This window comes from Hipposideros armiger, unplaced genomic scaffold (assembly GCF_001890085.2).
Source record: "Hipposideros armiger isolate ML-2016 unplaced genomic scaffold, ASM189008v1 scaffold_82, whole genome shotgun sequence".
NCBI classification, from domain to species: Eukaryota; Metazoa; Chordata; class Mammalia; order Chiroptera; family Hipposideridae; genus Hipposideros; species Hipposideros armiger.
In genome coordinates this window covers 2,972,535-2,999,569 of record NW_017731432.1, presented here as the reverse complement: position 1 = coordinate 2,999,569, position 27,035 = coordinate 2,972,535, and the positions used below count along the sequence as shown (strand labels likewise).

Genomic DNA, 27,035 nt, shown 5'->3' with positions numbered 1-27,035 from the left:
TTCAACAGTTTCCATCCTTCCTCATCCACTTTATGGAAAAACTAGCCTATTCTATTGTTTGGATTTTTCCTTTGCTTCCATGAAAGGTTTTTGGTGTTTTTTTTCCCTACCAGTTTTTCACTAGTATGTTCTTTTCTAGTATTATATTCTTTTTTGCTGTTCTTGGAATTTGGGTAGGGGGTTCTGGTGTGGGTTCTAACAGATTTGTTTTGAAATAAATTGTGATTCGATAGCTGAGACTCTGGGCTCGAGCTTCAAGTTCCTCCTCTATAAAATACCACCACCTACCCCAATGGTATAAGTATAACTGTAATATCTGTATAACGATAACAAGTAAACCATCAATCAGTTGCTTCACTGAGTCTATCAAACATCTGATGACAGCGTCGAGTCTTTGTTTCTCCATAATAAATATCTCCAGCTTCTTTAAGTCTCAAATGGCATGGCTTCAAATTTCATTAGTATATCTTACATCATATGCCTCCGAATAAACTCTGGCTGGTCTATTTTTCAACTTAAAATGTGGGGGCCAGGGGTCAGCCGAGTGGCTCAGTTGGTTAAAAGTTGGCTTAAGAGCGTGAGCTCTGAGCAGCAGGGCCGCCAGTTCAATTCCCACATGGGCCAGTGACGCTGTGCCCGAGCTGAGCTGTCACTGAGCTGCCAACAGGTGGCAGGATGGCTCAGCTGGTGTAATAACAAGATTGCCTGTTCGATGATGGGCTATGCCCACCCACAACTAACACTGAACTTGGCACCTTGAGCTGAGCTGCCACCCGGATGGCTCAGTGGATAAAGTGTGCGCTCTTAACAGCAAAGCTGCTGGTTCGACTCCCGCATGGGATGCAACTAAGATTGAACACAGCACGTTGAGCTTAGAAGCCACGAGCTACTGACGGGCAGCCAGATGGCGACTGGTGCCCTTCACAACGAAGACTGAAGAACAACAACTTGGCTGGTCCCCTTTCCCAATTCCCCAACACTGTTTCGCTCTCTCAATTCCCCAATCAAATCTTAAAAAAAAAAAAAATGTGGGGGCCAGGATGGACCTACGTTCTATTAACTTTTTTGGAAGCTTTACCATATTGTTGGCTTGGGAAACCTCTATGACTTTCTCACTTGTGCTGTTGTTAAGGAACATCCCCCATTCTGTCCTCATGCAGCTGGCTTTTGGGGACATACAATTATTCAATTCGTCCTATTACATTGGATAAGTTCAGTCTATTATTCTATTGTGAAGCTTAGAGGGCTGTTTTGTCTTCTAGTAAATCTCTTTCCAGCTTAATTTCCCTGCTAATTTGATCAGGGTGCCATTAAGTCCTCATCTAAATCCAAAGAGGACAAAGGCAAGGTGAGCATGCATTCATTCATCAGCCAACAAATTTACAGAGAGCCTGCTACATGCTAGCATGGGGTTGGGTCCTAAGGATACAATGGAAAGCAAAAATTGGCATTCTCTGCTCTCACAAAATTTTCACCCAATGGAGAAAAATGTTAATCAAATAATCACTCTAATTATTGTATTATTACAAACTGAGTATGTGCGTCAAAGGATAAGATTGTGGTTCTGATAGCGTGTAACTAAGTAACATGACCTAGGCTAGGGTCTTAGGAGAAAGTAACACTGGAGGTTGAGCGGGGTGTGCTGAGGAGGGAAAGGGGAATAAGTCAGCTGGAGGGTATAGATGAGCACTGTGCTATTAGAAAACTTTCTTCAGATTATTAGTTAGTAGGCTGCTTAATTATAGGACTGTACATCTTCCATTTCTGCATCTTATCTCAAAGGTTATTTTCAATGGTGGACTGACTATCCAAGGCCAAGCTGAGGTCTAGTTCATTGATCAGTTCTTAGGAGAATCCACTCTCTTGAAATCAGGAACGTTTGCTAACTTGAGCTTGCTCACAACATTCCCCCTTACATCTGATCCTGCAAAGTCAACAACCAGGTTTTCAAAACATCATCTCAAAGTTATCTTCACATTCAAGATGTAATTTGTCAAAACCATTAGACTGCAGAATTAATTTAACCAGCTAGAATGGTATTTTTCAAAGTGTGATCCAAGGACCAGCTGCATCAGAATTACCTGAGGTGCTTATTAAAATGCAGATTCCTTGGTATCACCCCAGACCAACTGAATTAGAGTTGCTAGGGCTCAGGAATCTGCATTTAACAAACTCCCCAAGTGATTCTGTCACTTTAATGTTTGAAGGTCCCTGAATAAGTTGTGCTCTCACAGCATCCACACTCCTACGGAGCTTCAAGTCCCTAATATTTAATTCCCGAGTCTGGAGTGCATGACTCTGGTGATCTGGCAAAGAGTGAGCAGGCATTTGGAGTTAAGAGACCTGGAATCAAATGTGGTTCTACTACTTGCTACCTAGGCGAGCTTGGACAAGTTACTTAATTTTTCCAGGCCTCAGTTTCTTCATTGATAACATGCGGATAAGAATATCTACTTCAAAAGGATGTTATTACAATTAAACAGGACAGTCAGAACAATCATACAGGAAGCCTATCATTCTTTGGAACATTTATTGAGGCCTACATACATACCATTTATGACAAGATGAATAAAACATCATCAAATGCTGTGCTGAATACCATGTATACCAGCACAAAGGAAACAGTCACATCTCATTTATTTGTTTTTTGCACCTGTCCCTTTGCGGTTAAGGTATAAATTATTTTTTGAGGCTTTTCCAATCCTTGTGCTGTTTTCTGTTAACAGAGACCCATGAAATAATGTAGATGTCCCCCACCTTCAACTGTCTGAAGCCTCTTTACCACTACGCGTATGCCCAAGTCTTGAAACTGCAGCACGGCCTCAACCTGAACCTTCTTCTCCAGCCTCTGCTACCCGTTACCCCTGAGGTGGTGTCCCTAGGAGCAAATGCTGGCTCTGCTGCTTATTAGTGAAGTTACTTAAACTCTCTGTGCCTTAATTTCCTCATCTGTGAAATAGGGATACTAATAGTATCCATTTCATGGGGGTTTTAGGAGTATTAGATGATTATTTGGTAAGCACTCTGTTAGCTATTCTCATTGTCACACTGCAACTATACTTAGCAGCTGCTTCCTCTCAGTTCTCTGAAGGCTCTAAGCTCCTTCTCATCTCAGAATTTTCACTATTCCCTCTGCCTGTAATGAATGCACTCTGTCTCTTCTCATGGCCAACTTCTACTCATTCTTCAGGCTTAAATGTCATTCCTCTGTGGAAGCTTCCTAATCCACTCTGCCCCCACCGCTTCTTAATAAAGTAGGTTAAGAACCCGTTAAACACTCATTCACTTTGTATTTTTCCTTTGCAGCCCTTATCGTAACGCAGTGTTTGTTTACTCCATTAAAATAGGGAACGTGTCAGTCTTACACTGCTCCGACTGCTCCGTATCCACCCTGATAATTAGCACAATTCTGAGTCCATAGTAGCACTCATAAAATATTTTGAGTATTTGATGAATGAATGATTTCTTAAATCTGCCTATGCCCAATCTTTCTTTCTCTCTTGAGATTGTAACAAACTCTAAAAGTCAGTCACTTTTCTGCCGAGGGGCAGAAGAATTCTTCACTCCCTTCATCTTGTGCCATAAAATTTTCAGAAATACAAATAAAAAAATTAAGAAATGCTTAACTTTGGCTGAATATGACTCCCAGGAGGATGTGTCTTGGTTCCAAGTTACTTTAGATCTGCACTGTTTAATATATTCGGTAGCCCCTACCATATGGGGTCACTGAGGACTTGAAATGGTGCTAGTCTAAAATGAGATGTGCTGCAATATAAAATACCCACTGGATTTTAAGGACTTGTTACAAAACAAAGAATGTTAAATGTCTTATAATTTAAAAATATTTACTACATGTTGAAATTATAATATTTTGGAACTATAGGGTTAAATAAATATATTACTAAAATTTTCACCTGTTTCTTTTTACCTTTTTAAATGTGGCTACTAGAAATTTACATATATGGCATGCATTAAATTTCTATTGGGTAGTGCTGTTTTAGACTATCTGCCTATACGGCATATTGTATTTCCCCAGAAAAAGACCTTTATTTCCGCTCATTTTAACCCATAGCAAAACATACTCTAAATGGTTTTTCTCAATACTGATATTTCTGATGCATGGGCTATTCTACTATCCCCGTGAAGATGTCTGATTATTTTTAAAAAGGCATTGTTTCCTACTTAATCTTGGGCCTCATCATATCAAATCCCAATGAACTGGAGATTTACTATTCTGTACCTACTTTCCTATTTACAATTATAAACATTATGGTTAAGAACACAGTATCTGGAGCCAGGCCACTGTTTTGGAGTCCTGGCTCTATTACTTACTAGCTGTATTTTTATTGCTCTGAATATCTGTGTGCCTCAGTTTCCACAACTGAAAAATGGATATGATAACAGTGTCTACTTCACAGGGTTGAGCACATCAATTGGTATTGGTGAAGTGCTTAGAATGGTACTCGGTATGCAGTAAGGATTCAGTAATAACTACTATTTGTGTCATTATACACACCCCTCACCCTTCCCACCTATTCATATATTCTCTTGTAATATTGGACACCTCTCCTAGTGATGTTGTTCCTTCCAAATCTGAGCGATTTTATGCTCAGAACTTCCAACTCCAAAACTCTGCTACTCGCCAGCTGAGTAGCACTTAGGTAAGGAACTTAACCTCTCTCACTTGTCGATTTCCTTATCTGTAAATGAGAGTTGATATTGCCACCTTCCTTGCACAAGTTTGAATAACACAATGTACAATATATGAAATTCCTTGCGTGGTCCTTAGCACCTGATGGATACCTCATAGGCGCTGTCTGGTTTAATACATGCGATCCTCACAATACACCATAAGATAGGTGTTTTTATGAAGAAGGAAACAGGATCTGGGAAGTCAAGACTTGCCCTAAGTTGCACAGATAGCTAAATAGCAGCGCCAATATTGGAACGAGGTTTCACTCCGAGTCAAAAGTTTTTTTCATGAAACCAAAGCTGCTTTCCCACAGCATGAGCGCTAGAACTAAATTAATTCATGCTGCTTATGGGGTTACAATGTTTGGAGAAATGCAGAAACCGGCTAAGTATATATTGCTCAGTTGCTCGCTGAAACTGCAACAGAAAAATCAAAATATAGTGTTTGTTAATGCCATTATCAGGACAAAGAACCCGACAGCCCTAGAGTTGGCGACGTGGATGAAATTTCAGTAAACAACAAAGTGATGAGTTTCTCCTCTAGCCGCACCCCGCCCCCCCTCCCCCCGAAGAAATTGCGGACCACGAAGAGGTTCAATCGTGGGGCCTTAGGGGCTGGGCCGGTCCCCGCCCCAGGCTACGCGTCCAGGTCGTCCCCAGACCCGGAGGAGGCCACGGCAGCTCGTGGCCGCCGCACCCTCCCCCTAGGATCTCAGGAACCAGCGCTGCGCCCGCCCGCCCCTCACCTCCGGCTCCGGGCGCTCCGAGGCCATCACACAGCCCTCCCGCGCCGGCCCAGGCCAGAGAAGATATTCCACTCGTGACCCCTGACCCGGCTGCCGCGCACCCGGCAGAAGCCGGAAGTGAGCGGGCGGGCCGAGTTCTGAGCTCTCTGATTGGTTGGCGAAGCCCTGTCAGAGTCACTCGCGGACTCGGAAACCGTAGAGGAGGTCGTTGCGGCCGCCACAGCTGCCGCTATGCAGGTGAGAACCCAGTCGAGGCTCTTCATCGCCTCTAGCTTCGAGTAACGGGACCGAGAGTGAGCTGGCCGAGCAGAGATGAAGAGCTGGGGCTGAGAGGAAGGGGCAGAGCCCGCGGGCTCAGGGATAGAGAAAGTGGGGTGAGGGGCGAGGCCGACTGGAGAGGGAGAGGCGGAGCTGAGAGATGGTTTGGGAACCCCACTGACAGGGGACAGTGACTGCGACTAAATCGGGAGGGAGGAGGCAGCACTGACTTGTTGGGCTGTGGGGAAGGATCAGGTTGTAATTTGGGAAGGTTGAGATTCAATCCAAGGAAGACTGCTTAAGAAAGTGGCTTATTGGCTCAGGCAGGACCCGGCCTAGGCTGTCGGACGCTGCAGGATGCAGACATAGTAGGGGATCTGTAATTGGAGAGAAGCCCGAGGGGTGACGGGATTGTGGGGCCCCGGTGACCGAAAGCTAAGTTAGTGAATCTGAAGCCATGGGTGGAACCCAGAATCAAGGCTCCTGCCACACGCATTGGCGTATTTGCAAGATGCTTTCCCAGCCTGTGCCTGTAGTTGTTAAGGATGAAGAAATGAAGTAAAATTGGAGACCATAGATGGAAAGGAATTGCTTTGCAACCCACCCCACCCCACCCCACCCCAGCACTTACAATTGTCTAGTGCTTGGGACATATGCTTTTTTTTTCATTTGTCACTTAGTTTCTTTCACCTGATAGTCTGTCAGTAAATGTTTATAGATTGACTAAGCTTGTGAAAGGGGTACAGGAATATTGGCACAGAAGTAAAATGAATGCAGATTAATTTAGCAAGGAGGAGGTTGAAACATCAAATGCTGAGGGCAAATGAAGAGAGTGTGTGAGTGTGTGTGTGTGTGTGTGTGTGTGTGTGTGTGTGTGTGTGTGGTGCAAGGCCCATATTCAGAGAAATCTTCACGTGTAGGTCGATTTCCCAGACAGTGTGTGCCATTGACAACCACAGCCAGGCTCACAAGGCAGGTTCCAGGTCAGAGGAGTACATATGCAGCAGAGGTGCACAAAAGATAATAAAACCAGGCATGAGGTCTGGTGAAACTTTCTCAATGAGAGAAAATAGAGTGTACCTAATACAGAGAAAAACAGGCATGGATTAGGAGGTGATGAGAGAAAGGAATCAATTGGTAGGAGAAACTGAGATCAGATGAATGGGTTGAAAGGTCTAAGGGTTGATGCTGTCTATAACCCAAATACCAAAGATAGAAAACAACCTGGCTCTCCTATGCCGGGGAGATCCTATGTCACTTGACTGGTGTTACACACTGTCACGCTGGCTTTTCAGCCTTCCTCTGTATGTGTCATATTTACACCCATTTGGGTAACCAGCGTGTTCCTATTGGTGCAGAGGGAGGAGAAGCAGCTTGAGGCATCATTAGACGCACTGCTGAGTCAAGTAGCTGATCTAAAGAACTCACTTGGGAGTTTCATTTACAAGCTGGAGAACGAGTATGACCGGCTGACCTGGTAAGGGTTGCCAGGGCAATCTGGGGAGGGCTCCATGGGTGGTGGGGCAGGCCTCCTGGTGGATAGGACATCTCCAGTGATGTAACCATTTATCAATTTGCAAACATCTGTTGATTTGGAAAGAGCTGGGTTTCCCAACATTTAACAAATGAAGTTTAGCTTAGGGCCTCCATAGCAAGAAAGTAGAGAAATGACCAGTTTCCCAACCTGGGTTCTTCCTAGCTGTTGATTTGCACCCTTTGACTTCTCTGGGAAGAGGTCCTCCCTCAGTGGGTCCTGCTACTACAGCAGGCATACAGTGGTCATACTGGATCTCTTACCACAGATGTTGCTGAATCTTTTAGGTACAACCTACTCTGGAAATGTGGATCCTATTTCCAGGCCAAAAAGGAAGCTTTTACTCAGTTTCTGAATTTTTAGTGATAACAGTGTAGCCATGGTTCCTATTATATTATCCACTGTTCCTCACCCCATTCAAATAATGAGCTGCCTTTTTTCTCCATCTGTGTCAGAAACTGAAAGCATGTCCCTCTTTCCTAACCCCGCAATCCCTATAAGCCAGTCTGGTTCCCACCCCATCCAGCCATAGGTCTGTCTTTTTGGGGTAAGCCTGAGTATTCCCAATCTGAAAGACTGCTTCGAGGCCACTTTACCGGGAACATTCTGACACCTTCTTACTACCACCAGGCCCTCTGTCCTGGACAGCTTTGCCTTGCTCTCTGGACAGTTGAACACTCTGAACAAGGTCTTGAAGCATGAAAAGACACCACTGTTCCGGAACCAGGTCATCATTCCTCTGGTGTTGTCCCCAGACCGTGATGAAGATCTCATGGTAGGAGGAGGGGACGGTGCAACTTGGGAAATTAAATTCTTTGATGACCTAGGGCACAATTGTTGATTGACTATTCTAGAAGTTCTGAATGTGGAGTAGTATGTGGCGATAAAAAGCGTGTGGCAATAGAAAGTGAGGGCTGCATTTTGGTGTCCTAGGATGCTAAATATTGTAAGTCTTAAGCTGTGTTTTCCCTGAAAATTCACTGTTTGCCTGTGGTGGGAACTATATATCAGACCAGATTGAATCTTCTTGGAGTGCATAGGAGGATCAATAAAATCTGTGTTTTACAGCGGCAGACTGAAGGACGAGTACCTGTTTTCAGCCATGAGGTGGTCCCTGACCATCTGAGAACCAAGCCTGACCCTGAGGTTGAAGAGCAAGAGAAGCAACTGACAACAGATGCTGCCCGCATTGGTGCTGATGCAGCTCAGGTTGGACTGAGTCACTGCCCTGCTCTCCCCCACCCCCCACCCCATTCCCCAAGTCCTATCATGAGAAGCTAGGCATTACCATTGCTGTCTGGTAGGGATGTACAGTTGGTTACACGTAAGTTGCCCCTAGAAGAGCACAAGGCAGATACTTTCCCACAATCATTTTTTGCTTGCCCTAATCTCTGAATCAATTTATGTGTGTTACAGAAGCAGATCCAGAGCTTGAATAAAATGTGCTCAAACCTTCTAGAGAAAATCAGCAAAGAGGAACGAGAATCAGAGAGTGGAGGTATGGAGGGATTGGTGGCAAAATGGAGAAGGAAAGAAGAATGAGATAAGTGTTACAGGAATAGTGGTTTTTGTAAGAATGATGTAAGAATAAGCTGCTTAGGAAAGGGTTACATCCATTCTGTTAGCCTTTTGTATTTAAGACCAGCCCTGGAGCAGGTGGAGGAAAATGGGCAAAATGAGAAGGGAGAATTCTGAGAGAGTCGTGGGGATCCTCTGGCTCTTCTTCTGGGCTGACAGGGAGTCTAGATGCTGCTGATGTCAGAACTCCAAGCCTTGGTACTCACACTGGTCTTCCTGCTGCTAGGGTCAGTCCAGGGCCAGAGGCATACCTCAGGGTCCTCACCTACCTTTTTCTTCAGGTCTACGGCCAAACAAGCAGACCTTCAACCCTGCAGACACCAATGCCTTGGTGGCAGCTGTTGCCTTTGGGAAAGGGCTATCTAATTGGAGACCTTCAGGCAGCAGTGGACCTGGCCAGACAGGCCAGCCAGGAACTGGGACAATCCTTGCAGGAGCCTCAGGATTACAGCAGGTGCAGATGACAGGAACTCCAAGCCAGCAGCAGTCAATGCTCAGTGGGGTGCAAATGGCCCAAGCAGGTCAACCAGGTAAGATGGCAGGGATTGAGATGGTGGCAGACCTTAACCAAGGAAGAGGGGGAATAAGCTGAATTGTTTGAGCCTCCAGCATCCCCAGAGCTGGAGAATTTCTCCTATTCGCTTAGACTATGATCCAGAAAACAATTTTTAGGAGTAAAATCTCATTTGAGACTTAATAAACACCAGAGAATGAGCAAAAGCTTTGAATCGCAGAAACCGCTCTGGCCTCCCACCCCCATCTCAGACCTCTGTCTCAGCTACCCTTCTTTCCCATTCACTCTGGATACTAGTGTGTTGTCCGGGTCTTTTAGAGAAACCAGTGGTCAGATTTTAATTAAAACTATGTGGTAGGAGGGTTGGAAATTGACAAGCAGGCAGATTTCCCAGTGCTACATGTATTTTTTTCTCTGCACCCTGTCTTTCCTGCTCACTTTTAGTAATGATGAGAATAGTCTGGAGGAGTTTAGATGCAAATAGCTAGAAGAGATATTTTCTTCCAAGCTGTCTAGGAAAAGGTACAATTAAAATAAGAGAGGACATATTCTTTTACCTGTGGCATTAAATGGGGGTCACACAGGTTTGGCTATCTTTTCCAGGAATAGATGAACAGGAGACTGACTCTCCCAGTATCCCCCTGCCCCCTCCCCCCATCAGCCCTTTCCTCCTAGACACCTTTAGGGAGAGAGCTGGTGAGGAACCACATCACTGAACTTTGTCACCCAGGGTCAGATGCCACAGAGGTTCTGAGATGATAGAAGGGGTGGCAGAAGGAAACCTGAGAGACCACATTTCTGATTTATCATGAAACGCTTACTATGCTTCAGGTATCTTTCTTCATGTTCCTTTTAGGGAAAATGCCAAGTGGAATAAAAACCAACATCAAGTCAGCTTCAATGCATCCGTACCAGCGGTGAGTGTGGCCAGCAACCTCCACTCCCAGGTGCTCTTTGCAGAGTCGGGCAGTGAAATTGCCTTTGGTCCAGAGCTTACCTAGATGGGTACAATAAAAAGGACATGGGCTTCCAGCCACAGACAAATCCCAGCCTCACCACCGATGAGCTGTGTGACCTTGGGCAAGTGACCTAATTTTTCTGAGCCTGTTTTCTTATTTGTACATGGTGATAATACCTACCTCATAAGGTTTTTGTGAGGACTGAAATAAGAAAATGAATGTAAAATACTTAGCACCGTATATGAAATAATGGGTATTCAATAAATGATAGTTTCTACAGCCACTTCTCCCTGCTGTCCTCCTCAATCCTCGATCCAGAACTGACCCTGATCTGATACTGCTTCATGTCAGTGGTAAGCTGATGGACACAAGATCATGGACCACTCTGTTCTGTTTGAAAGCTTGGGCTTATTTTGTGTTGCCAGAAACTGCGGCAGCCTCTGTGTCCTTAGAGGCACACTGTCTCTGCAGGCCATCCTGCCCAGGTTCCATCCTGGCCCTCTCTCCACGCTGTGGGTGATGAGGCTTCTGGGCTAGGATAAACTGTCTACCCGTAACTCTGGTGAAGCTTGGGCCTGCTCTGCCCTCCATCCTCTGAGAAGCCAATTCAGCTCTTACCTGGGAAATAGTCACAAAGTCTCCTATCCTTTACCCTACCCTATGCACATGGAGGAAAGTATTGCAGATCCAGTAGGTGGGGGCTTCCTCAGGAAGTAGCTCTACCAGGCAGGACTGCATGGGAAAGGGTTTTTCTTAGCGTATGAAAAAGCCCCTTCCTCAGACTCATTTTTCTTTTTTTGGAGGGCGAGGGGAATTTCATCTCATACCATCTTTCATTGGGGTTCATCTTTCATCATAGGCGTAGTTCCTGGACTCCAGCCAGGACGGCTTTCCTCCTGTCCACTGAGCCTGTGGCTCAAATAAGTGCCAGATTGATGGTGGGCAGGGGCAGCTGTCAGTACTCTGCCTGATTTTATAAAGCTGAAGAGCAAAGTGAGTTTGGGTCTCCAGCCTACGCTGCCTCTCGTAACATTCCCTTGTGGGCGAGGCCAGGGGTTGAGTCAGCAGAAGTGGGCCAAAGGGTTTCTCTGAATAAAGTTATTGGAATTTTGATGATCATTGTGTCAGGTTTATCTGACAGCAACTTATGAGAAAGCTCTATAGAGATGAGAGATCATATATCAGAGAGTTTCAATGTTGCTGCAAGGCAATTCTAATTTGTTCTCCATAAAAAAGTTTTCTTAGCTTTGATTAGCTTTGATCTGAAAATCCTGAGAGGTATAAGGACAACCTGCTCACACCTTCCAGCTGCCTTTTTTCTGTTCACTTTCGTCACTTGCTAGTACTTTGGCATTTGTTCGGTGCCAGGCAGAATTCTGCCAGGCTGTGGCAGCAAAGGACTGGAAGAGTGGTCTGAGATGTCACATTCATTTCTGTTCCATCTAGACAAGAAATGATATCCAGAAAGCACACTGACCATAGTACAAAACAGATAGGGAGTCCTGTCAACACCGCTGAGGCAACACCACACCCTTTCCCCATTTCACAGTACTGCTTTACTGCTCTGTCAGTTCATTCGGGTGTTCTTTATATTCTGATCAGTTCTCTTCGTACTGGCGATATCAAAGCTGTCATATTGCCTAGGGCTCAAGCTGTGCTTTTCTAAAATCCCTGCAACATCTTTTGGCAACTGCTATCCCTTATTCCACCAAAAGATTTCTTCCTCTTGAAAGGCACCAAAACCAAGTTTCTTTGCTGTCCAAGGTTAAGACTGATTTCATTCCCACCATACTATTTGAAATGGATTCCTTGTCCTCCAAGAATGGAAATGCCCCCCTGCCCCAACGGAAACACACCTACATCTTGTGCCCGTAAACAAACACTCCTTATTCTGCAGGCACTCACATCTCTATATATTCTTTACTCTGGGAGCACATGCTTTCATTTTCAAGCCCACCCTCTACCCCCAAATCCTCTGGAACACACCAACCTTTGTAGCATTGCCAGCTTTTGGGGCCCATAAAACCCAGTAACTACCTCAGTGGAGAGTACGTATCTCCCTCCCCTAATACCCATTCCCTCAGAAGGGAATATTATGGAGTTTCCTTTGAAGAAGAGGACATGACCTGCTCAGAGTTAGGATTTGCGAAAGATGGCTCTCTTGCCCCACTCTGGTACTATTCCTCCGTTTCTGACTGCTCTCTTTTGCCTGAAACTGCTTTCTCCTACTCTTGGGGCCCCTGAAGAATGAGATTAGGCCATTGTCTTCCAGGTTTATGTCTTGGATGGACTAGGAAGCAGCAGCTGTGAAATCTCGAGATCTTGCTACAGCACAAGAGTTCATCCTGCTGAAGGCGGTAGCTTACTGAATCAGTGTCTATGTAACACCCATTGCCTAGCACCTTTTCCTCTCCAGCTCTGCCCCGAGGCCAGGACTAGGATATTGTTGAACCTCTCTTTGCTCATTGCCACAGTCACCCCATTGTCTTCTCCTTCTGGTGTCTTGCTGTCCTACCTAGTTAGCTTAACTTCAGTTAACCTTGTCATTTCTTGGGAAACAGCCATGATAGCTAGGTTGTAGCTAAGTGCTCCTTTCAACTGGATCATGGGTCCTGGCATTGGGACTGAGCTGGGGTGTGGGGTGTGTGTGGGGGGGTGTTGCCCACCTCCTGTCCTACTGCTGGAGAAAAGCAGCTGAACTCTGCAGGAATGCCCTAGTGCAAGGCTGGTCCCTTTTCCCACCCCCTCCTCACCTCCCCCAGACAGCTGGGAACAACCTCTCCCTTTGTCTGAGCTTCTTGTACAGAATAATCCTCCTTATGGACAATGTATTCTCTGTGCCCTGTGGACATAGGAGCCGTGTGAGCTGATCCCAGCACCAGGCAGGACGGAGGCTGAATCCTTCCAAATGCCCACCCTGGGTCAACTTCTGATTACTGTCCAGAGAAGCTACTAAGGGATGTACATTTTCTTCCATTTGCTCCAGATTGGGGAGGATAGCCTTTTGATTGGGGAGGATAGATTGGGGAGGATAGTTTTGCGATGGGCCAGGGGTAGGGCCAAGGGTTTTGGTCCCGTTTTGGTTCAGTCCTGAGGAGTTCACCGTGCGTAACTGGAGGCTTGATGTGGCTCTGGGCTGAAAGCCGTGAACACACGGGCAAACATTTGGAAGGGATTTGCCACCCTGTAGTTGGGGCTTTCTAATTGGAACAGAAGGCAGACTCCATCTGACAGGGCCATAGCACCCCATCACTCCAACATGTGTTTTTTCCCACAAGACAGACTTCCTCTCTCCTTCCCTTTAATTCCTCTCTTTGGTTCTTGAGCTCCTATGTGTCACTGTGGCAGATCCTAGATCCCTGTTGTGGTCCCCTGATGGGTTCACATGCTCTCAGGATGTCATCTATCATTTGGATGTGGCATCTTCCACAAGTGCGTCATGGACAAGGCACCTGACTTCCCTGGGCCTCAGTTTTCCCACCTGGGTGATCCCTGGGATCCTTCCTGGCTCCAAAGTCTCCAACAATGATTCTTTTTTGTTTTCCTCACTGTATGACTGTGTTATATAAAATAGGCCAAATTTTTCCTAGATTAGCCCCCAAATCCCTCAAACCCCTACAGACTGTTCTTAAAGTTCCCTCTCTGTCACCTACAACTTAGCATACCAATAACCTTCTAGACCACTACCCTAAAATTGTTTTCTAGCTTTCACTAGTTCTCTAGTGAAAAGTCATCTAAGAGGTGGTAAGATACCACAGAAGTATATGTATCAGACATCACTTTTCCACTCTCAGGCGTCCCTCTCTCTCCCCTGGGTAAGATACATGTACAGAGAGACTCCTCCAGCACAAGCAGTAAATTACGCTTTTTCCATGTGATGAGAACCTTCCCTGCTGCATCAATCTAAAGAGCCCTGGGCTGCTCCCCTTCCTACTTCCCCTCTGCCTTTCCACTCCCTTCCCTCCTCTCACTCAAATTTCCCTAGTTGGTGGTCATTTTGATGATTCTCTTGCCCACGCCCCACATGGAGACCATCTTTGTTTTTTTTTACTAATTTCTCTGGGCTGCACCCATTTTCATGGCCTTGGTTGTTGTCCTTTTAGTGTCTCTTCCATATTAATCTTTCTTGAGCCCACATCCCCACTCACTGACTCACAGCCATGCTCTTGAAGTAAAGAGCTTGCAATCACTGTCTCTTCCACACGTCCCCTTCACTCTTCAGCCTGCAGTGGGCTTCTCCTTCCGCCATTCCTCTGGAACTGCTCTGTCATTGACCTCATGGCTAAATCCAGGGATTTTTTTAATCCTCATCTTATTTGCTCTCCACAACATTTAACGGTGCTGTTTCCTTTTCATCTTTCCTGCTTAGCTCCTATTTCTGTCACCATTCCTTCTCTGTAGTGTTTGGTCCTCTATCCCTCTGCCTGCTTCTTGAATGTTGTCACTTTCCAGGGCTGTCTAACCCTCTTTTCTTCCTACTCTTGGTCTTGGTGGTCTGTGACCACCACTTTTATGTACACAGCTCAATTTTTTTCTCAGCCTAAACCTTTTTCGCTGAGCTGCAGATGATTTGGGGCATCTCATATGATCCACAGGTACCTCAGGTTCTGTTGGCAGCTCATATCACTTTTCAAAATTTTTTTTTAGCTGAGCCATCCTGCCACCTGTTGGCAGCTCAGCAGCAGCTCAGCTCAGGCCGGGACTCAAACCGCTGTTGCTCAGCGCTCACGTTCTTGAGTGAGCTCTTAACCAACTGAGCCACTTGGCTGGCCCGGTACCTCAGGTTCTGAATGTCCAAATCCAATCATCCTTTCCTCCAACCCTGTTTCTTTTCGAGTTTTCGTGGGTGTGACCTAAGCCAGGTCTAGATAAAAAAATGGTACACCTGCGTAGGGCATTTACCATGAATGGAGCCTGCCGAAGTGGGGTTTGCTCTGAGTCAATGGGTGAGTGGTGAGTGAATGTGAAGGCCTAGGACACTACACAACTGTAGATTTTGTAAACACTGTACACCAGCACCACCACAAACACGTGAGTAATGCATTGCGCTATGACATTATGACAGGTACAACACTAGGCGATAGGAATATTTCAGCTCCATTATAATCTTATGGGACCACCGTTGTGTACGTGGTCTGTCATTGACCAAGACTTTGTTATGTGGTGCATGACTGTAGCCTGAAGGGCTTCAGACTAAGCCACCAGATTCCCTAGGAATATTTATTAATTTTTTTTTCTTTCCTTTTGTTGTTGTTGTTGTTGTTGTTGTTGTTTTGCCATTACATTACTTCACTGGAAAAGTTTGAAAAACAGCTCAAATTTCCTGGAAAGGCAAATAAGAGTCTGTGTGATCTAGCACCCTGACTTCTTCACTTGACTTGTTTTCTATATTGTCCTGCCACCCACTCTATTCCCAAGCTGTACAAATTGCTTGAAGTTTCCTGAATGTAACAGGCCTCCGTTCCTTTGTTCCCACTGGTCCCTCTGCATGGAACACTTTGCCCCATCGTTCCGTCTGATGAATACCCAATCCTCTTGCAAAATTCAACTCACGAGTCACTCCTCTGTGAAGCTTTCCGGTCTGTCCTCATCTCAGTGCCACTCCCACCAGGTAAGGTCAGTTACCTCCTCTTTTATGCTCCACATTTGTACTTTGTACAAACTAGCTCTTTCTGCCCTTTATTGCCCCCCAAGTTCAAGCACCCTAAACTGTTAGGGTTTGAATCCCAGTTCTTCCACCTGAGAGTTGTGTGATCCTTGGCAAGTTAATGTGTGTGTCTGGCATACTACAGCATGTGGCCCATCATAAACACTATAAATGGTCACTGCTATCATTATTATTATTATTGTTATTGTTATTATTATCATTGTTATTATTAGTTCACTTTAGAGTGATAGTATAAAGTAGCATTTGAGTTAAAAGAGCAGGTTCTAGTGCCAGACTGACTGCCTGAGTTTAAATCTTAGCTCTGCCACTTACTACCTATGTGTCTTTAGGCAAGTTAATTCATTGCTCTGTCTCTCAGGTTATCGTCCTACTTGAGGATGATAATAATAGTGGCTACTTCGTAAGATTGTTGTGAAATTTAAATAGATTAATACATACCAGGTGCTTAGAATAGTGCCTGACGGTAGTAGAAGCACAATAAATATGACCTATCTTCAAGGTAGTGTCTAGAATTCTGCTCTCAGTAATTGTTGCTTAAATCAGTGATTGATCAATAGCTCTAAGGAGGTGACCTCTTCTTCCCTCTGCAGCTTGTCTGTGCTCACATATTAGGAGCTCGGCCTCAGGAAACACCCTTCTGTGCCCATTTCACCCCACACAGTGTGTCCTTAGTTCCTAGGCACTGACACATGTTTACACTATCCTGCTTGATGTGCTAAGTCACTTTTGAAACTCGTTTTGTGAATTTTCTTTCTCCCACTTAGTTATAGGTGTATACATATATATATATATACTCTTTCATGAAAGCCCAGTTTGGTCTATTAAATTCCGTGCTTTTGATTTGAGACCAAATGACAAGCTCCCACACCTGAAATGCTCTTTTTCATCCCTCCAATACTGTAATCTGTTCCCCAAGTCCAAACTCACTAATTATTTGATTCCATAGTCTGCCTACATTCTGTCCCTAAAAGGGGGCCTTCACTGCTCACAGATCTCTCTGTGCAGCTGTGATCACTTCTCTCCTTGATTGTCCTTACTTACTAGGTCAGGGCTCAGGCCTTCACGGGTGGCGGTGTATGATTCACTAGGTATAACAAACCAGAGCTCCATGCATGCCTGTCTTCCCTTCACACTCACCACCAGTTCTTGAGGCCTTGTTTTGTCATGGCACACTCCACTGTTCTTACCACTAAACTAAAAGTACTCTCACCTGTGGCCATAAGGAAATACCTGGGACTCAGGTGCTGCTTCACACCTCCATGGACCCTCTACTTGGAATGCCTGCCCTCTCTTTTTCCTGCTCCAACCCCCTTGTTCACCCAATGAACAATTCATCCTTCCAGTTCTGGTGTTACCTCCTCCTGTAAAGTCTGTACTATCTCTTCTCCTGTACACAACAAGTTTTGAATTATACCTCTCCTGTGTCTTCTAAACACCTCCATTACTGTACCTATAATTCCATTGCAGTTTACTTACAAGTTCAAATCCTGACCAGGACACTTACCTATTGTGTGGCCTTAGGTAAGTTATTTCACTTCCAAGCACCTGTTTCCACCTCTGTAAAATAGGATTATAGATAGCACTGACCTCAAAGGCTACATTCAACTGAGCATATTTTAAATAAATTTAAATCTTAATTTTCTACAGGACAAAGTCCAAGTTTCATAGAAGAGTTATAAGACTCTTCAGGCATATAGTCCGCCCTCACATGCTAAGTACTATTCCCCTCTTCCTCTACTCCCTTGAGCAATCTCATTTTTACTGAATGGTATATAGACTGTTTTGATTGCAATACATTACAATTAAACCAGCTTAACCAAAAACAAGGGAACCCAATTGTATTTGGGTTATGCAGACATGGAGTGAAAAGTGACTGGCTCTAGGTGGGCTCAGGGGCTCCAGTGTTGTCTAGACTCTGTGTGTATTTCTCTACTCTTGAGCAGTATAGCTCACCTCATGGAAGAACTATTGGATTCTGTGCCATCAAGATCTTGAGTTGGTGGCAAGGGGGAGAACTCTGTGATGAATGGACCGATGGGGAGGGGCAGGAATTTCTTAAAGGAAATGAAAGCAGGAGGATGGGAAAGTGTCTGAATACAACCCAAACTAGAGCTACCATGGTTCACTTTGTATGGTTTCCTATCTACAGAAAATCCTTGTGGTTTTTTCATGAGCCCCGTCCTTTCTCCTAGACTTACAGTACTGTGTTTCAGATTGCCTGCTGAACGTCTTACCTTGAACTTAGGATGTTCCAAAACTGCATTCTTTTCCTTCATCCTGCTTCACATGTTTAACTTTGCTGTCAATTTTGGGTCCTGTCTCTGTTCTATCCCCTCTTCTTTCTTCTCACTCCCATTGCTCTAGGTCAGGCCTTCACTATGTCACACCTTTGCCTCTGAGCTGGTCTCTCAGTTGGTCTCTCTTCCTCTTTTTCCTCTTGATAATATAGCTTACTGTTGCCAAGTTTGTCTTTGTAAAGAACAATGAGGATAGAACAATGGGGATCATACCAACCCCTTTCTTAAAAATCTTCAGGGACACCCCCAATACAAATGAAACTCCTCATTTTTTCATTTAAAACACATCATGATATGGGGCCAACTTGCTTCTTAACTTTCCTTCTGTCATATGTGGGCCTTTTAGTCACCCTATCCTTTAGCCAGACACAATCACTTGCAGTTTCCTACACCTGTCCTGTGCTTTTCCTCCATCCATCTTTTCGTTCACAATTTTTTCTCAGCCTGGAACGCCTATGTTGCTTCTACCTTACTTGCTATATGACCTTGAGAAAAACCCTTTACCTTTTGGATTCCATTCTTTTCGTCTGGTAAGCGGTGATAATAGTACTTACGTTACGGGATTGAACCATGAGAGCATATGGAAAGCAACTGGCCCCTCGCTTGCCAGAGAAAGTATTGAATAGTAAGCTGCATTTCTTCTTTTCCCTTTTTGGCCCTTCTCACACATCTTCCAGATCTTGCTAATTCTCTTCCCTTCATCTTGATAGCCTCCCTGACTTGTCCACCAACCAAAAGCCTCCCCTTTTCTCTTTCCAGAACTCTTCCTGCAGGTTCTGTCATAGCTCTCTTCCTTCCACCTGAGTTTCTTCAGTTCAGTTCAGCAAACACTGAACGATACCCATAGTGTGTTGGCATTGGCTACCCACTCTTGTCTCTGAGTCCAGGCAAACCCCCAAATTCTGAATGATAAGTGTTTGCATACAGTCTCCCTCCTGACAACCGGATATCTTTGCAACATCAGTTTCTTCAGCCAAGATCTCAGCCTTAGGCAGAAGACACTAGCTAGCTGGCTAAGGCCCAGGGACATGTGGAATGATTAACTGACAAATCCTTCACCCTCATCTTTGCTTGCCTGTCCTTGTGGACTCAGCCCTCCCTTCGCCTCCGCTGCGTGAGTACTGTGTAGAAAGTGCCCTTTGTCCTTTACAGGATGGGGCTGGGGGAAGCTTGACGCAGCCCCTAGAAGGCTGCTTCCATGTCTACCTGCCACTCCAGTTGTCCCTCAGCCTAGTCCCTCAGTTCCTACTGTTCTCAGTCAACTGCAGGTCCCCCATTCTCTTCTCACCAGTGATCCCCCTGCTCGCTCGCTCACTCACAGACAGGCATACCTTATTCCACTTTTAACCCATTACCATTCCTACTCCCTTGATCCCACTTTCCTTTAATTTTTCTGCTGAAACGTATTATAAAACCTCAAATAATTATGGGAATAGAGTTGTTCGAGCTTATACAGGTGGTGGTTTCCAGACTAAACCCCTGGAGAAAGTAAATCAGTGCCTTCTGTGGAAAGAGGATGGAGAAAGGCCCCTTAGAGAGCAATGAGTGAAGAGTGAGTCAGACAGGGTGGGACCCGGAGGAAGTTGTCATCTCACTTCCTGTTAGGAAAGCTCCGTAAAGGAGGGGGAATTTTAGTTGTTGGACCAGATATTCTTTTCCCACGACACCGGACCTTCATCCTTATCAAGACTGTGAGTTCCTGGGCCCCTCCAGTTCCTCCAGTTTATCAGCTTGCCCCTCATGTGGGGAGCCTTCACTGAACCCTCTGACCTGATCCAAGGCGTTCCACCTAGCTTCCCTGCAGGTCCACTTCCCAAACAGTTCCGTTTCCTCCCAGTCCATTGACAAACTCGCTCTTCGTTTCCACACATTTCAGTCTGTGGGGTGTTCTCCTTAGCCAAAGGCTAATCCTTCCAGTGTGTATCCCAGAACCCACCATTTCCTTCCACACAGCACGTAAACACACTCAAGCCTCTTCCCATTAAAACAACCATTAGGATCAATCTGGAGGTGAGAGCCAGGCATTGATACTTTAAAAGCTCCCTAGGTAATTCAAGTGTGCCGCCAAGGCTGAAAAAGATAAACAGTAAAATCCAAACCATGCCATACAGGGCTCTTCATAAACTGACACCGGCCTGTGTTTCCTGCCCTTTCCTATGTGCCCTCCGAGCCGGAGCCACACCAAACTACCCAGAGCTCTCCAAACCTGCCAGATGTTAAGCTTCTGTGCCCTCACACACAACGGTTTCCTCTGCCTGGAATGCCTTTCCCTGCCTTCTAGAAAGTGTTTAATCCTCAGCTTAGGTGTCATTTCTGTGAAGCCTTCAAGAACTAACCCCCACCCTGGGGTAAGGTGTCTCCTATCCCCACACTTTCATAACCCTCTGGGTTTATCTCTATGGGAATACTCAACACGTGCTACTCTAGTCACTCATTTATGTCTGTCTTCTCTACTAGACTGTGTTTCACAGGAACTCCACAGCCATGGCAATGCCATTTGGTAGGACCTGGGGCTAGGTGGTCAATATCAAATATTTGAAGATGCTTTCTGCCAAGATTAGGACAAAAACAGAACGAAATGAGTCTTTAGGCGTGTTCATTCATGTAGTCAATGAACGCTTATTGAGGGCTTGCCGTGTCATTTCCCAGTGTGGTACAGGTGGCGACATGGATAGTTGATGAGTGTGTGGGAAGCTGGATAGACGAAGACTCTGTGTGTGTGTGTGTGTGTGTGTGTGTGTGTGTGTGTGTGTGTGTGTATGTTCGTGTGTTCTCCAGCCGACTCATGGAAATCTCCATAGCGTCTGCCTCCCTTTCCAGTCCCATCAGTTTCCAAACCTTCTTAGGTCATCAGCCTGTATCTCTCACTGGTCGCCCTCCAATGCCCTCTTCATATTGGCTGCCAGAGGGAAGTGATTCAGCTAGATGGTAAGCCCCATGGCGGGACAGCTCTACCTTGTTCATTGATGTGTCACCAGTTCTTAACACACAGTCTTGCACATGGTAGGTAGTCAATAAATATTTGATGAATATTTGATAATACAAATCTGACTGTAGTCTCCTCAAAAATCTTCAGTTTCCCTTCCGCTTCCAGAATAAAATCAAACTGCCCCGTTTGGTCTTCAAGACTTACTACTTTCAGCCCCAGCTAGCTTCACTTCCCTTTTTTCCCTATCGCTACCTTGAGGGCCAGTGTAGACAGTAATTCACTTAGTGTACCTGCCCCAGGCCACTTTATTTTCCCACCTCCATGCCAGGAAGCCTCTCAGCTCTTCCTAATGCTAGGGCTCATCCAGGTTTATAGGCTCGTAGAGAAGGCTTCCATACCCACCTGCACCCTCGGCCAGAGACCTCTCTGCTCCTCTCTGCCCACCTCTCCTGTCTCACCCTCCCCAGAGGGGGCTCTTTGAGAGAAGGGCTGAGTCTCGGAACTTTTCCCAGGGTCCTAAGTCAGGTGGGCCTGCCACAGACAGAAGATGTGTTGGCTGTGTTGGCGGATTAATCACCAGAGGGCCCAGAATGAGGTCATCCAGGGGTTGAATGTCAGGAAGAAACAGGGTGCAACTCTGGCGGGCCCGGGCCAGGCCGCGAGCCCTGACAGCCGCAGGCCGAGCGATGCGGAGGGAAGGGGTGGGGAGTCGGTGCTGGGCGTGCTTCCTGCCCCGGGATCGGACGGCCCGCCCCTGCTCCCGCCCCTCCTGCAGAGCCCAGTCGGGGCTCGACGGCCCCTCCTGCCTCAGCCGGAGGCCCAATCAGCAGGCACCCCCCACCCGGCCCGCCCCCTCCCCCTCTGGTGACAGAAAGTCGGCCCAGCAGATGAGGAAGTGGCAGGCAGGCTGGCCCTGGGGACTTCTCTCTGGCCCTGCTCCCTCTGAGCCCTCCATTGCTGCCCGCCTGGCCCCCGACTGGTGAGTCTGGACCGTCCTGGGCAGGCGCTCCACTTGCCCGGGCCCCCTGTCTGTGTGGCCCGGCTCAGCCCTGCCCTCTCCTGCCCAGGCTGTGGGCGAGGCTGTTCTTGGGGAGAGTGGGTGGGAGGTCCCAGTTCTCTGGGGCTGGGCCTCTCCAACAACCTCCCTCCTGTCCCGGCCCCCATTTACTCAAACCTAGGCCTTACCCCACCTCCTCCTGGTCTTACCCCTCTCGTTTCTTGTCCCCGCCCTCTCCTCCCCTCCCTTCGCTTCCCTCCTCCCTTCCCCTCCCCCTTCCTTTGCCTGTCTCCTCTTCCCTTCCATCCATCTTAAAGGAAGGACAGACGGGTCTGAGTTCCCCTACCGGGGACACACCCAGATTCTCAAGCTCCGAGAGAGGTCCTTCCCAGAAGCCTTGAGCCACTCCTGACCTCCAGGGTGCATGCGTGTGTGCATGTGTGTGGTGAACTTGGGGGTGGTGGTTGAGAGAGATAACAAGCTGGCACACTCACATGGGTCAGGGAGGAACTGTGTGTTATAGCGCATGCTATGCCTCCAGGGTTAGTCCCTACAACAGAGTAGACAACCAGCAATCTGATTGTGAATGAATGAATGAATGAATGAATGATGGTTGTCATCTGTGAAAAGAGATCTGTATGTATGATCAAGGGCAGGTGTGCGTTTGCCTGTGGTATGGGTGATTTGATATTCACTCCCCTCTAAGTGGGCTGTATGAGTTTATGTGACCACATTTATCTGTGACTCACATACATGTGAGTACACCTGTGTGTGAGCATAAGCATTTTCACGGGGTATTGCGGGACCTGTAAGGGAGGATGTGTGGGGTGTGTTCGCCAGTGTGAATGTGTTTTGGAGCAAGTCTGAGTTACTGGGAACTATGCATGTCAAGAGTCCATGGAGGCTTGTTTGGATGGTGTGTCAGAGGAGGGCAGTTGTTGCCAGCAGGAGGTTGTGGGCTCTGTGTACATGTGTGCTAGCCATTGTGAGTTTGTCTTTGGGGGTGGTGGGAGCTGTGTGACAAGGTGTGTGGATGGGAGGACTTGGGCCTAACCATGATGGGCCGTTGGGGGTTGACATGGGGGCTGAGGGAACATCCGTGAGATATGTGCCCAGTGATTGTGCGTGAGGGGCGTGTGTACAGCCTCCGTGAATGTGTCAGGTGTGTTCTTCAGTCAGTACCTGCACAGGTCGCTCTCTGGATAGAAGGAAACTGGCTGACTAGAGTGCAGACAGCATCTGCTGCCCTGGCTGTTCAGGGACTGCCTTATCCCTCTGGGACGCCTCAGAGTCCCAGGCTCCCCTCCGGCCAGCTTTTGTCTCCCCCTGAGCCCTCCCCCGACATTCCTTCAGGTTCTGAGGGGGAGAGAGCCTAGCTCATTAGACCCCTCCCTGAGGGAGGGGAAGATTCCTGAGACCTCCCCCACTCCCCCACCTCCTCACATGCCACTGGCTTTCCTGCCCCTCCCTGGCAGAGAAGGGTAATTGTGCCCATTCTGAAGTAGGACAAACTGAGAATTTACAGTTAGCTTAGGAGAAGATGCTGGGCATGGGTTTTCTGCAGCTCTCTTTGGGTGAAGGTTTGGGCTGGGGCTTGAGCCCCTGGAGGTTTGTGGCTCAAAACCTAGAACCTCAGCCCATCGGGCTGGTTTAGGGTGGATGGGTGGTTGAGTACGGCCCTTCCTTGGCTTTCTCAATCCTCATGGGCACTGCTCCTCCAGGCACTGACCTGTGGCCTGGACCCACCCTCCATCCCATGTGCGGTGCAGCGGGGGTGGCTGGAGGGCGGAGCTGCTGCCAGATCTAGTCAGACAGGTGGAGCCGCTGGGGCAGGAGTGTGAAAGAGCCAGGCTCCCAGAGAGGAAGGGTGAGAGGAGAGCACCGGAGAGGAGACAGAGGCTGGAGGTGAGCGCCCAGGAGGGCAGAGGAGTGTCCCAGTAGAGCAGGGGAGGAAGGGGCAGGAGGGACCGGGAGGTGAGAGTCCCAGAAGGGACTGGAGGCGCCGAGAAGTGTGTCCGCAGGGGAAAGGAGGGACCTTAGGGAAAGGAGAGTCCTGGAAGGGACAGGAGGGACTGGGAGTGAGGCCCGGAAGGGACAGTCCCAGGAGATGAGCATCCCGAAATGGGACAGAAGAGGTTGAAGCAGAGGATCCCTGGAGAGAAGGACCCAGAGCTGGGGAAGCGAGAGACTTGGGTGAGGAAAGGAGATAGAGATGGTTCTGGAGATGAGCTCCCTATTGGTGAGAGGGTAAGACTTTCCGGAAAGAGACCGAAGTTGAAGAGTTCTCTTGTGGAGGAAGAGGGGATGGAGGTCACGAAGTAAAAATTTCCGGAGAAGAGCAGAGAGTGAGGAGAGGAGAGGAAGGTGTGGAGAGGAAGGGCGGAACAGCCCTTCCCAGGCAGGCAGGATGTGTAGGAAGCAGATGCCCCCGCCAAACTGCCTCCTCCTGCCCCTGGTCCCCAGCAATTCCTTCCTCTCGCTGTTAATGTCCTGTTTTGCCATGAGGCATCTAGAATTGTCCTGTCTGGTCTGTGTCCTGTCAAGGGTGGGATGGCAGGGGCACAGTCAGCCCTGGCTTCTTACCTCCCTTCTTACCTCCCCAGAGTGTTTAGCCAGGATGGAGGCTGTTGTGAACTTGTACCAGGCGATGATGAAGCACGCAGGTAAGGTGCTGTGCACCTGCCCTTCCTCCCTCCTCCCCTGAGATCCCTGGATCTAGGGCTGTCTCCTAATGGAGAATCGCCTCAAACCCCTTGACCCTTTGTGACCTAACCTCATGTCTGTATACCTGGTGGGGACCCTTTGAACCTGTGGCCCCTCCTGATTCCTTTGACCCTTATTCACAGATCCCCGGATCCAGGGCTACCCTCTGATGGGGTCCCCCCTGCTAATGACCTCCATCCTCCTGACTTATGTGTACTTCGTTCTCTCACTTGGGCCTCGCATCATGGCCAATCGGAAGCCCTTCCAGCTGCGTGGCTTCATGGTTGTCTACAACTTCTCACTGGTGGCACTCTCCATCTACATTGTCTATGAGGTGGGCCCCTGGGATGCCTTAGAGCCAGAGCATGGCATCTTCCTCCCAAAGAGGCTCAGATCCATCTCTTCAACTAGAAAATGGGAGGGATTGGGGGAGGGAGAGAACTCTGGGGGTCTGATTCACACCCTTCCTAGTTCCTGATGTCTGGCTGGCTGAGTAGCTACACCTGGCGCTGTGACCCTGTGGACTATTCCAACAACCCGGAGGCACTGAGGGTAAGTAGGGGCAGGACTAGGTCATAAGCAGCCTGGGGACAGGAGCAGGTTGGGTGTGACCTGTGTTCATGGGCCAGTGTAGGGAGGCTCTTGGCGTAGTGTGGGGGTCCTAAGGCTGCACTGACTTCTTGCAGATGGTTCGAGTGGCCTGGCTCTTCCTTTTCTCCAAGTTCATTGAGTTGATGGATACAGTGAGTATATGAAATGTGAGAACTTGGGTGAGGGTCAAGGAGTGAGAGGCCCTGGCTCTGAAACCCCTTTCCCCATTCTTCTCTCAGGTGATCTTTATTCTCCGGAAAAAAGATGGACAGGTGACTTTCCTACATGTCTTTCACCACTCAGTGCTTCCCTGGAGCTGGTGGTGGGGAGTAAAAATTGCCCCAGGTGAGTGGTGAAGTCCACTGGGGGAAGAGGGGCAGGCACTGGGCAGCAGAAGCTCTTCTCCCCTGACCCTGTTCGTTGTCCCTCACAGGAGGAATGGGCTCTTTCCATGCCATGATAAACTCTTCTGTGCATGTCATCATGTACCTGTACTATGGATTGTCTGCCCTCGGCCCTGCAGCTCAACCCTACCTTTGGTGGAAAAAGCACATGACAGCCATCCAGCTGGTGAGCAGCCTGGACCTGGCCTATAACCATTCCCCCAACATTCCTAGCCTGGATCCTTCCTTTATCCAACCTCTCATCTTTGACCCCTATCCCACCCACTCAATGTTCAGTCTTTGTCTACCCCTCTTCCCTCCAGTCCTGTTCCCTCTGACCTTTGCCTTTCTGTCCTAGATCCAGTTTGTCTTGGTCTCACTGCACATCTCCCAGTACTACTTCATGCCCAGCTGTAACTACCAGTACCCAGTCATCATCCACCTCATCTGGATGTACGGCACCATCTTCTTCGTGCTCTTCTCCAATTTCTGGTATCATTCTTACACCAAAGGCAAACGGCTGCCCCGTTCAGTTCAGCAAAATGGAGCTGCAGGTACCACCAAAGTCAAGGCCAACTGAGAAGCATGCTCTAGCTAGGCGCCCACCTAAGTGCCTCAGGACTGCACCTTGGGCAGCATCTGTCATTGTCCTCCCCACCTACACCTGTGACCAGGGCTCATGTGGTCAGGACTGAGCAGGGGACAGGCCCTCCCCTCCCCACAGCTGGTACAGGGACCACTGCTTCCGTTCCTCACCCACTCCTCCCGGCCAGCCCCAGGGACATGGCCTGATTGCCCTCTGCCACTCGAGCTGGGGGCTGAAAGGGCTGGACACTTAACTTCCCCCTCCCTGCCTTAAACTTGGGAGAGGAGCACTCAGGGCTGGCCCCCAACAGGGCCGTGTGGCCTTTTTTCTCACAATGAAGAGGTCAGCAATAACCTGTCACTGTGGACCCAGGCTCTCTCCTTTTCCACCCCACACCGAAGCAGGAGCTTCTTTGGCCAAAGGTCAGAGTTGGGAGGCCTGGGAATACAGCCTGTGAAGGCTGCTCACTCACTATGTCTTCATTAAAAGTGACAGAGGAAACCACTGAGACTGTGTGTGTAAGTGTGTAAATGGAGGAAGTGGGCTACAAAGCTTGCTAGCTCTGTCTACAAACAGAAGGGATGGTCAAGGCTCTCACAG

The 27,035-nt window shown here is 47.6% G+C and overlaps 3 protein-coding genes across 6 annotated transcripts in view; 2 read left to right on the top strand and 1 right to left on the bottom strand.

The window, feature by feature from the left end:
• Positions 1 to 5,529, bottom strand: part of SZT2 (SZT2 subunit of KICSTOR complex) — a 50,649-nt gene extending 45,120 nt beyond the window's left edge. For both annotated transcript variants that reach the window (XM_019643801.1, XM_019643802.1), the window contains exon 1: positions 5,439 to 5,529. In XM_019643801.1, the coding sequence (XP_019499346.1) occupies positions 5,439 to 5,465 (27 nt within the window). In that variant the 5' untranslated portion in view covers positions 5,466 to 5,529. The remainder of the gene's footprint in view (positions 1 to 5,438) is intronic.
• Positions 5,530 to 5,589: 60 nt separating this feature from the next.
• Positions 5,590 to 10,560, top strand: MED8 (mediator complex subunit 8). Its single transcript, XM_019643840.1, has 7 exons — positions 5,590 to 5,675; positions 7,055 to 7,173; positions 7,861 to 8,005; positions 8,299 to 8,439; positions 8,647 to 8,728; positions 9,090 to 9,338; positions 10,179 to 10,560. Exons 1-7 carry the CDS (start codon positions 5,670 to 5,672, stop codon positions 10,241 to 10,243), a joined length of 807 nt encoding a protein of 268 aa, XP_019499385.1. The 5' UTR covers positions 5,590 to 5,669; the 3' UTR covers positions 10,244 to 10,560.
• A 5,192-nt stretch (positions 10,561 to 15,752) lies between these two features.
• On the top strand, positions 15,753 to 26,940 carry ELOVL1 (ELOVL fatty acid elongase 1). Of its 3 annotated transcripts, none has more exons than XM_019643839.1 (8): positions 15,753 to 15,892; positions 24,776 to 24,835; positions 25,019 to 25,209; positions 25,347 to 25,427; positions 25,562 to 25,618; positions 25,706 to 25,811; positions 25,900 to 26,036; positions 26,208 to 26,939. In XM_019643839.1, exons 2-8 carry the CDS (start codon positions 24,790 to 24,792, stop codon positions 26,427 to 26,429), a joined length of 840 nt encoding a protein of 279 aa, XP_019499384.1. In that variant the 5' UTR covers positions 15,753 to 15,892; positions 24,776 to 24,789; the 3' UTR covers positions 26,430 to 26,939. The 3 variants fall into 3 exon arrangements, with proteins under 3 accessions (XP_019499384.1, XP_019499382.1, XP_019499383.1); XM_019643837.1 differs by lacking the exon at positions 15,753 to 15,892 and adding an exon at positions 21,997 to 22,154 and having other exon boundaries at positions 26,208 to 26,940; XM_019643838.1 differs by lacking the exon at positions 15,753 to 15,892 and adding an exon at positions 23,849 to 24,077.
• Positions 26,941 to 27,035: the final 95 nt, after the last annotated feature.